We start from the raw sequence: 10900 nt of genomic DNA, 5'->3' as shown, positions 1-10900 counted from the left end.
CACCACGTATGCTGCCACCATCAAAAATGTCATTTCATGTGAGAGCAATTAGGTCAATCATTAGGAGGCGATATTGTGACATTTTGGGAATTATGGCAAGCCAGTTGCCTGTATACTGCAGAAAGGTATTAAAATAAATGGTGTAGGGCAAATTAAAGCATATAGAGTCAAGATGAAAATGTAGCAGTTGGCTTGATAACAGTTCCTTGTCATTGAACATTTTGTGTGGCACCTTGGTTTGGGAAGGTGAGAGCTTCTGATTAGGTGTGTTCAGCTTAGTCTTCATGAAGAGCTAGTTTTGATAGCAGGGTCAATTATGTAGCCCTGTATCTGTTAAATAGTGAAGCAACTCAATTACAACTGAGAAGAGAAATTACAAACTGGAGTATGGGAAAACATTAGGATTCATGTTTAATGGTATAAAAATGGTGTCTTTAAATACTGGGCTGGACACTTTGCTCTTTTAAACCTATACAAGCCATTAACACTTACGGTAGTCCTGTTTTCTGGGACCTCCTCACTATGGAATGATTCTAACAGAGTCAGCAGCAAAAGAACAGAAATGCTGCTGCAAGTGAAATATTTTAAATAATAAATATACCTTTCAATATTAAGAAATTAACTCTAAAAGATTCTTGGGGAAATTAATTTAGTGCCATCTAAATTCAGGATACAGGGAGCTCATCTAGCCCCCTTTTACTTACCAAGGTGTTGACTCCTCTCATCTCTACTAGAAGTGTTCATCTTAATGGGAATTTTGGATGTGGGAAGTTCATTTGGGGAAGAAATAGCATGTCCTATGTACCAGGACAAAAAGTCTCCAGAGCCCCTTATATTCTGTGCAGAAACTGCAGCAGATTCTCTGGCAGAGTGATTGAAAAGTGGCTGCACACAGGAAATTCAACTTCTTATCCCATAAACATGAGCCAGTTCTACCATATTTGTCTTCTCAGGACATACACAGTAAATTGTTAACCCCACCTGACCTAACCGTTTATCTTTCTCCTCAATATAGATTTGACAACTGCTGAGTAATGAAAGAAATATGGAATGTAGATAGCTTAAAAATCCAAGCCAAACACACCCCCAAAAAAGGAAGAGCAAGGGGAAGTGAGAGAGACATGAATAGTATAATGTGCTGTGAGGTTCTTAAATATAGCTAAGAGAGAATGACAAATAATATTCTGTAGCATCTCTGCAGAACAACAGCAACTCTGACTACAAAGCCCCCATGTCTTCTTTTTTCAATTATGTGTCACTTATTTATTTGCCAACATTGTACAGATTAAGCTTATTTGAGCAACTCTGAGGAAATAGGCATTGTGCCTTTCAATCCTTCAGTGTAAGGGGTGTACATTTCTGAATGTTGTCTTACAAATAAAGGCTGTCTGAAACAAAGGTTACCCCCTTGAAATAGAGTATAATGCTTATGGAGGCTATATACTTGTAGCTGCTGCTTTCCAGCCTGGACTCTCAGTTTGATTAAAATCAATAGTTGGTCCAGCAGGGCACTGTTGTATAGTATGTAAATAAATGGGTGCTGTTGTGTCTCTCACTCTTCCTCCCCCCGCCCCCTTTCAAATTTAGATATGCAGTTTTCCTGGAGTGTATCAGGGCGTGTTTGAGATACAAGGCATATGAAGCTTGAGCGCTTAGGAAAAAATTAGTAAGTTTTTCAATGCACTCCCCAGCAACTTCTTTATATTAACCACCAGTTCCATTAATTGGGTTAATAATTGCACTCAGGAGAAAGAAATAAAACAAACCCACATAGCAAGAATTAACAATTTGTCAAGAAAAATTCTTTGTCTCACAAAGACAGCCTCACAAACTCAGAGACAGGGGAAAGGTCTCAATGCTAGACAATATGTATTCTCTAATTTTGTTTCTGCAATTTATTGTATCTTTTTCACAATTTATCCTGCACCTATAGCTTCAAGTATTTGATAATTTTGGTTATTTGGACCATATGAACTGCAGATCTGCTTTTCAATAAGTTGGCCTGAAAGGCCTATTTCATATACCTTCCCTTATATTAATACATCTGGTCATATGCAGTAGTTTACTTTTTTTGGCTGAAGACTTGGCAGATACAAAATGCAGATGTTGTTCTTGTGACATAATCTGCTATATTAAGATTTTTAGCTATTGGTTGAAAAGTGTAGGACTCAGTTGTTTATTTGCTTATCCAACTATTAGCTTCCTATGTTTACTTTCATAGTTTGAGATTAACAGCATGGTCCGTTTTTCACCATCATGGTTTTTTGATTAATAGCACAGTAGAGGATGTTATGCCTGAAAGAGCTCTTATTTGCCAAAATAAAAACAGAGCTGTAGCACTTTCCCTTTAAGAAAACCATATCTCCCTCCAGATGTCTGCCTCTCTTTGATACAGAAGGGTACACTAAGTTCCATCTATAAACAGAATCCACTAATTAAGAATAATTGCTTAGGAGATTGGTACAGACTATTCAGAATCAGATGCATGTTCCTCTGAGATATCCATTAGCCTCTAATAAGATAATGTAGATGTGCCAGGCTGTTTCCTGTTTCCTTCTATTGTACCTTTATTGCCATATATGGACCAATGGGATGGGCTGAACAATAAGTGGATGTCCTTTTGCTCCCTGAACAGTTCTCAAAGGAATGTTTGTTATTAGATTGCTTCTTCTGTTTAGTTTCACATCACTATGCTGATAAAGGAAACATAACACTCTGAAGGCTTTTTTACTTCTGCCATTGTAATGAGTTTATTGTTTAATTAAATCTCTGTATATAGGTAAGGAAACAAAATGCAACATCTCACACTCAAAGATGATCTATGGAAAACTAAACATGTTCCTTTTTGAAAAATGACGTTTCCATCTACATGTTTTAAATAGCTGTAAACGCAGCACGAATATCATGTTACTATATCTGACAGATTTACCAGGAGTCAACTGTACATCAGTTGAATTATTCAATTCTATTTAGTGTGATACTATCTAGAAAGCATATGCATAACCAAGGATTTCAGCATAAACTACAAACTCTTTATACATTAGATATATCGTAGTTTGTGTAACCTATCAGATCTTGATTTATTTTGAAAACAGAATTTAAATATGTCTTAAAGCTGCGTAATAGCCAAGGTCTTGATCAACACCCTCCCCTGGGTTAAGTGAGAAGAAATCACTGAAAGGTTTCTCTTGTGAGATTTCTCCTGATTTGCTCTGTTGAGTAAGGAGAGGTTTGCCTCTCTATGGACCATACAGAACAGCTCCAGCAAAGAAGAGCCAGACTTTTCCCTCGGAAAGGAAGGGTGGCCCAGTGGATGGGTGCTAGCCAGGGATTTAGGAGACTCAGGTTCCATTTCCTGCTCTACCGCAGACTTCCTGTGAGATCTGAGGCACTTAGGCATTACTACATTCAGCATTGCAATGCCTAACTGTTTTAGGAGCCTGTCTCCTTTTCAAAAGGGATTTAGACACATAAGCATTGCAACACTGAGCACAGCAGCACCTAAATACTTTTTAAAATCTGGGACTTTGAGACTGTCTCTCAGTTCCCTGTCTATAAAATAGGAGCAGTAGCACTCCCCTACCTCACAGGAGTGTTGAGAGGACAAAGAGATTAAAGACACTGAAGTGCTTATTTACTACAGTAATGGGGGCCTTATAAGTACCTGAGAATTTCAGTGGGAGCTGTGGGTAAGGTAGAACCCCACAGTGCTGTTTTTAGAGTCCATAGTAGAAACCACTTTTGATAATGTTGTTTTTGGGGAAAGGGAAAACAGAGTAAAGGAGAACAAAGGCCCTGATGTTGAGACTCTGTACATGTTGGCTGTCTTGCTGTGGAGATTGGAGAACGGCAGAAGAAGAGAGAAGAATGCTGGCCTGGTGCTGCATCGGGGAGGACGGAGCACAGTCTCCTCTGCTGGTCGCTTGCTGTCGACCAGGCCACCTGCCCTGTCTCCCTTACCGAGATCTCTTCCTGCTGTTGATATGTAGGCCAAGTCAATGGCATACTCAGTTGCCCGTGGCTATGAAAGAATTTCGTGAACTGAATTCAGATCTTGTTTAAGTGAAAGCAGCTTCACCAAAGTCAGTAGCATCAAATGATAGTAAAAAAAATGGAAGCAAATGAGAGTAAAGTAAATTAATAAACTCTAGGAGGATCAGCAGATGCTCAGAAAACAAAGTTGCTTTCCAAGACTGATCTTACACAAAATATATATAGAATTAAAATAACGAGAAAACAGTAAGAAAAACCGGCCCACTCCCTCCTCCCAGTCACAGATGTTTTTGTGTAAGTGTATAAGAAAACAGTAGATTAAAACTACTGTTCAATTATATAAAACACAAGAAGAAATGGAAAAGAGACAGGTACTCCTTGTATGTTAACTATAGCTGGTAAATATGCTATTAGGCTTTGCATCTGTTCTAGCCTTCTGTCTTCATACTTCAGTGGCCTTCTGCTGTATCACTATAGTCAAGCCAATAAAACATCTATAGAATCCAAAAAAGGAAATACACGTTCTGTCAAAGAAGAGTCACTGGTTGGTGCTCAGTGTACTGCACAGTATGGACAATGCTTTTTTTGCCTCTGTCTTCACTAACAAGGTCTGCACTTAGGACGGAAGAACCCAATGCACAGTTACAGACTAGGGACCGAATGGCTAGGCAGCAGTTCTGCAGAAAAGGACCTAGGGGTGACAGTGGACGAGAAGCTGGATATGAGTCAGCAGTGTGCCCTTGTTGCCAAGAAGGCCAATGGTATTTTGGGCTGTATAAGTAGGGGCATAGCGAGCAGATCGAGGGACGTGATCATCCCCCTCTATTTGACATTGGTGAGGCCTCATCTGGAGTACTGTGTCCAGTTTTGGGCCCCACACTACAAGAAGGATGTGGATGAATTGGAGAGAGTCCAGCGAAGGGCAACAAAAATGATTAGGGGTCTGGAACACATGACTTATGAGGAGAGGCTGAGGGAACTGGGATTGTTTAGTCTGCAGAAGAGAAGAATGAGGGGGGATTTGATAGCTGCTTTCAACTACCTGAGAGGTGGTTCCAGAGAGGATGGTTCTAGACTATTCTCAGTGGTAGAAGAGGACAGGACAAGGAGTAATGGTCTCAAGTTGCAGTGGGGGAGGTTTAGGTTGGATATTAGAAAAAACTTTTTCACTAGGAGGGTGGTGAAACACTGGAATGCGTTACCTAGGGAGGTGGTAGAATCTCCTTCCTTAGAAGTTTTTAAGGTCAGGCTTGACAAAGCCCAGGCTGGGATGATTTAATTGGGGATTGGTCCTGCTTTGAGCAGGGGGTTGGACTAAATGACCTCCTGAGGTCCCTTCCAACCCTGATATTCTATGATTCTATGACATCTTTTAGTGTTATAAAAGGCCTTCCATACGATCCCCTTTGTCCTTGTTCTTCCTATGCAGGGGTTCTATTGTGCAGCCCTTAGGCTGCTGAACTCCCATTCGTGATAATAGTCTCATGGAAGTTGATTTCATTTATTGAATGAATTTTCAGAAGCTTCTAAGTGACTTGGACATTTTTGAAAATCCCACCCATCGTGCATAGGATTGAAGCCAATGGGACTGCCTGCATGAGGGAGAGCTGCAGTCAGGCTCTATAGCCACTAATGGCATGCTGCCCATGCTGGAAGTATTCCTTTGCCAGTGAGTGTTTGTTCATTTTAACAGCAGCAAATGGGCAGTGAGATGGAGCGCCTCTCCTTACAGCTGGTGAAGGTAGTGCTGCCTTTACTGTCATAGAAAACTTTGATTCACCCTTAGCTGAGAAAAAGAAAATGTCACTGTGGAACTGTAAACACCACTGGCTCCTGGGAGCCTTGTTCCTCCACATCTGAGACTGATGTCTAATGTCAATTTCAGACACCACAGTAGTAAGGTCTAGATATGAATCCAATGATACTTGCAATCCTTCCTAATAATTTCCTCTACAATCTTTTGGGTATCTTATAAGTGTTGACCCACTCATACTTCATGCGAGTGCTAATTGCCTGTGGAGACCCAGTTTTCGAACCACCACTATCTTCCTTATTATACCATGTTGCTTGTCTGCGCATATCTACAGAACAAGACAGTGAATGAAACTTAAAATCCTTCCTATTCTACAGGAGATTTTCTTCTCTGAAGACTGAAATCTAATGAATAGCAGTGAGTTTTTGGAAAGGCAGGAAAAGATTTAATGTTCCAGGAGTGTGTAATTTGTATATAATAATGGCTTATATATATACTGACAATGTTTATGATTATATGATAATCCATAGTTTGGAGCTATAATTTTTGCATGAACATGCACATTAAGATTTTTATGAAAATGCTGATGCATTTTCAAGTCACTAGAAAATGTATTATAGAAAGTATTCTAGCATTGTTTGGGAAATGACTAGATGACCTTATTTTCATTTCAAATTTTCATTTTTCTACAAAAAGTAGTTATTTTTCATAAAAAATAAGCTAACATTCAAGTGTACAGGTATGTCTCTCTTTAGTAATTCTGGAAAGAATGATGTAGCTGAAGTTTAAACATTAGTGTCTTGAACTAATGTTTGAATATTTCAACTCTAATCCATTGCTTCCATCTGAAACTAGCCTTCCATAAGGCTAGTTGTTTGGATAAGTGTTGGAAGAACTGGGCCTTGTATTTTTTTTTTAAATGGAAATCAAAATATCTAGTCCACTTTTATGGACTAATATGCTGCAATTTTTCATTTTAGACCAAAAAGGCAAAAAGTAATATGAAATTCCACTTTTTTTCCCCTCGCATTTGCGCTTTTACATGATAAGTTTAAAAACTTGCTAGTGGGTACTTTATAATAAGTGAATTGAAGATAAAAGAAAGGCAGTAAAAATCATATGTGTAATATGTTGCCTGCTTAGCTCATCACATAGTCGTATTTCTGCTCTGTCTGAAATATTAGCAAAGACCACTGCTGTGCACATTTTGGTAATGTGTGCTGAGCTCTGCATGATTGAGCTAACAGAAATATAGTTGAAAGTATCTGATAGCTTTATAAGCTGTATTTTATTTCTGCAGGCCTTATTTAAAAATAGGTGACCTTGACCTAAAAATCATTGACTAAATAACTAAAAAGGGCCTCATTTATCCCTGGTCCAAGTCCCTTGACTTCAGGGTAAATTTGTTCTTTGTGCCTCCCCAACTTATAAGCACCTGAGTTTTAGGAAGTTATTGGTGCATGGGATCCTCCCATACTCTCGCTAAATTGCTCCTGGAAATTCCATTAGATTTTATTTTTGTCCCTCCTTTGTGGGATTCTTTAATATCTAACTCCCCCCATCTCTTAACTTTCAGTTTTCTCTTGTTGTCATTGTGACCCATTATTTTGGCTATGAGTAGTTTCCTCCAAGACCAGTATCGTTTCACTGATCTCCTGGAAGACGGTCCTCAAAAGCAACATGATCAGTGCTCTTTCTGCCTTCCCCCAAATCTGTGTTTAGTGCAATATACCAATCATTATATTCTCCTCCCCATGCATGTCTAGCTTCATCTGTGTTAATGCTATTCACACATAAGTTACACAGTTATCAAGTACTTGCAACTACATTTGTTACCCTTAAACATGTTGTGCTCAGCACAAATTGCTGTGTCAAAATGTGCACAGCTAGTAGCCTTTCCTCCTATTCCACATATAGTAGAAATATTCCATTTCTGTGTGCCAGGCAGGCAAACATATGAATTTGGTTTTTATTTCTCATTTTAATTCATAATGCCAATCCATGGCCTGACTAGCAGGAACTACCCTTAAAAGCTGTGTTGTCACCATTTTCCCACCTCTGCCACTGATCTGTTCTGTCGCCTTGAGCAAATCACTTCACTTCTGTGGCTTAGTTTCCCCATATCTAAAAAGGAGATAATGATACTCACCCTCCATTGTAAATCGCTTGGTGATCTGTGGATGAAAAGCACTATACAACAAAGAAATCTTATTTTTTGTTGTTTGCAGCTGCTAATGATTTCTGGGCTGACACCCTTCTGCACTGAAGCCTTTATACATCTGAGGACTTCACTGCATGAAAGCAGGAAATGTCAGGGATGCCTACTGACTATTTGCTGATGGGAAAGGCTAAGATGCCATGTGGCTCTTCCTCCCCTTACCCCAGTCAGAGATGTTGGGGGAGCCTACTGACTCCTTTTGTGGGAGAACTTGAGGAGCCATCCCTATTCCATTTGCTGACTTCTCATGCTTTTGCCCACTTAAGAGTCCAGTGTTGTGGTTAATGGTTCATATTTTGTCCTTTTTTTAAGGTCATGGATATATATGAACTTGGGGCTTTTGTCCATCATTAAGCAAATGAAAATGAACTGTACTCATTCTGATTGCTATAACTCCTAGTGGCAGGAGTTCAGCATAGAGTCCATAAAATTATTACGCACCCAACGCCATGACATAAGTTAAAAACAAACATCAACTAGTAGTGTTCACAGTCAGCAATAATAGCAGCCTGTCACTAGATTTCAAAATCTGTTAAACCTTGGCAAAGGCGAAGCAAATGATTGGAGGAAAAGATGAGCCATACATCATACCCTGAAATCTAATGAGATAAATTAGACATTCAGAGGGAGCAAATTTCACTGTTTAGGATGCCACCAAAAATGCTGCTCCTCCAGTTCAAGACTTTGAATCTAGAGACTAGCACAAAGAGGAGCATCTCAGTTATTTTGATGAGGTATGGAGGGAGGAAGCTAAGTCCCTATTGATATAGGCCTTTAAAAATTGTATCCACCACCTTCCCTTGCACCTGAAAGCAGAAGAGAAGCCCACAGCAGAAGTATAGTTTACTGTTATACCAGCCTGAAATAGCTGAAACTTCTGAGTGTTCTTCAAGGGAAGCCCCAAGTAAAATGCATTATATAAAACCCTATAATTATTTACACTAATAGATAACCTTGTTAGCAGTCTAAGGGCTTGTTTACACTGTCTTTGTGTTAGGTAATACATGTTCCCAGTATAGACAATACCCTAAGACAAGAGGCCAAGGGTTGAATGGGCTGTCGACAATGAACCACAGAGGTGGTTCTTCTGGACCACAACTGAGGCACTCTGGTGAAGTAGAGTGGGGAGCTTGCATTCCAGCCGCTCATTCTGTATCTCTTATGGGGATGAGTCTTCAGGACTGAAACTGGAATGATTTGTATTTGCTAAACACACTTTAAAAAATACACCCCAAATATATTTATAGGATTTGACTTGTGCTGATATATTGTACCTTCAAGAACATTTAATCTTTACTTGATCCCTCCACCCCCCACCCATCAGGATTTCAGAATTTGGCAGTTTCTAAAACAGAAGTTATGTCTGATTAGCAATAAAACATTCAGTGCTGAAATCTTGATTGTCAGGCCCATGTTATGGGACAATGGTAAATACCTCTCTTTACAAAGTAAGCACAGAACAGAAAGATTTTCAGCTTTTGTGCATAATATACCAATCTATTTTGTTTTTTTCCCTCCAGAATAAATCAGCATGCATCTGTAGAGTGAAGCTATCTTTCCAGAAAAAAAGTTATTTAAATAAGCAGTTGCGCTGCACACCACATGCACAGTGTAGGAAAAGAAGATTTTCTATTCTCAATCTGCACAGCAAGAAGGTACTGGAAGAAACAGTAGAAAGCAGCAATGAAATAAAAGATTGTTATCTAGTGAATTATCTTCTCATCTTCACACAATCCAGCTCAAGCAGCACCTGCGGGTTTGTCAGCCTCTTCCATTCACAAGTTGAGATATTCATTTGCTGGCCTGGAGTAATGCAACATAGTATTTGTACACTGCATAGCCTTTGAGGTATTAACATGACAACCAGCAGCCACACGTGTCCAGTACCAACCGTGAATGGACATATGAATCACTATCCAGCAGCTCCATATCCATTACTTTTTCCTCCAGTCATCGGTGGACTTTCACTTCCTTCCCTTCATGGACTCCAGGGTAACCCACCAACAAGTGGATGCAGCACCCCATCACCTGCAAGTAAGTGCCCCGTTATTGATTCTTATGGCTCTTATTTACTACAGTAGAACCTCAGAGTTACGAACATCTCAGGAATGGAGGTTGTTCGTAACTCTGAAATGTTTGTAACTCTGAACAAAACGTTATGGTTGTTCTTTCAAAAATTTACAACTGAACATTGACTTAATACAGCTTTGAAACTTTACTATGCAGAAGAAAAATGCTGCTTTCCCTTTATTTTTTTTAGCGGTTTACTTTACAGTACTGTACCGTATTTGCTTTTTTTTTGTTTCTGCTGCTCCCTGATTGTGTACTTCCAGTTCCAAATGAGGTATGTGGTTGGTTGACTGTTCATTTCATAACTCCGATGTTCATAACTCTGAGGCTTTACTGTAATTTCCTTTATTAAAGAATGAACACGTTGATTATTGTAAGGCTAATTACAGCTGTTCATTTGCCACTAGCCTCCCTTTCTTTAAAAACAAATTTATTTTGAAATATGATTTTTATTTTTCTCTTCCTTTTAAAAAAAAATAAACATGCAATAGTATGAAATATCACTGATGATTTTCATAGCTGGGATAAAACCTGCTAGATGACATTAGGAAATCTTACATTGTTGTTCGTTAGTAGCTGTGGCGATACCCTATAATACCACCATAGGTCAGACCATAGATGTGTTTTTAACAAATCACACAGAAAAATAATTTCATCTTTCATTAGCAAATAGCTATTGCTTATGTTAGTACATAATTAATAGTGCTTTTTTGTTTTGCTTCCCTGTTGCATGCCATACTAAGGTTCTGATTCTGTAGCTGCACACAGAATCCCCACTAGAATCAGTAGGTATTTTGTGGCTGCACTGTTAGGACCTGCGTATGCATCTGAAACTCATATGCAGTAATATGGTGCTCTGTTGTCTG

At 39.1% G+C, this 10900-nt stretch overlaps 1 protein-coding gene across 1 annotated transcript in view; it reads left to right on the top strand.

Moving 5' to 3' along the window:
• Window positions 1-9771: 9771 nt before the first annotated feature.
• The window catches only part of RARB (retinoic acid receptor beta), a 305249-nt gene continuing 304120 nt past the window's right edge, over window positions 9772-10900 (top strand). Inside the window, exon 1 of the mRNA XM_073333465.2 lies at window positions 9772-9998. Within this exon, the coding sequence (XP_073189566.1) occupies window positions 9821-9998 (178 nt within the window). The 5' untranslated portion in view covers window positions 9772-9820. The remainder of the gene's footprint in view (window positions 9999-10900) is intronic.

This window comes from Lepidochelys kempii, chromosome 2 (genome assembly GCF_965140285.1).
Source record: "Lepidochelys kempii isolate rLepKem1 chromosome 2, rLepKem1.hap1, whole genome shotgun sequence".
NCBI classification, from domain to species: Eukaryota; Metazoa; Chordata; order Testudines; family Cheloniidae; genus Lepidochelys; species Lepidochelys kempii.
This window is presented reverse-complemented; position numbering and strand designations above follow the sequence as displayed.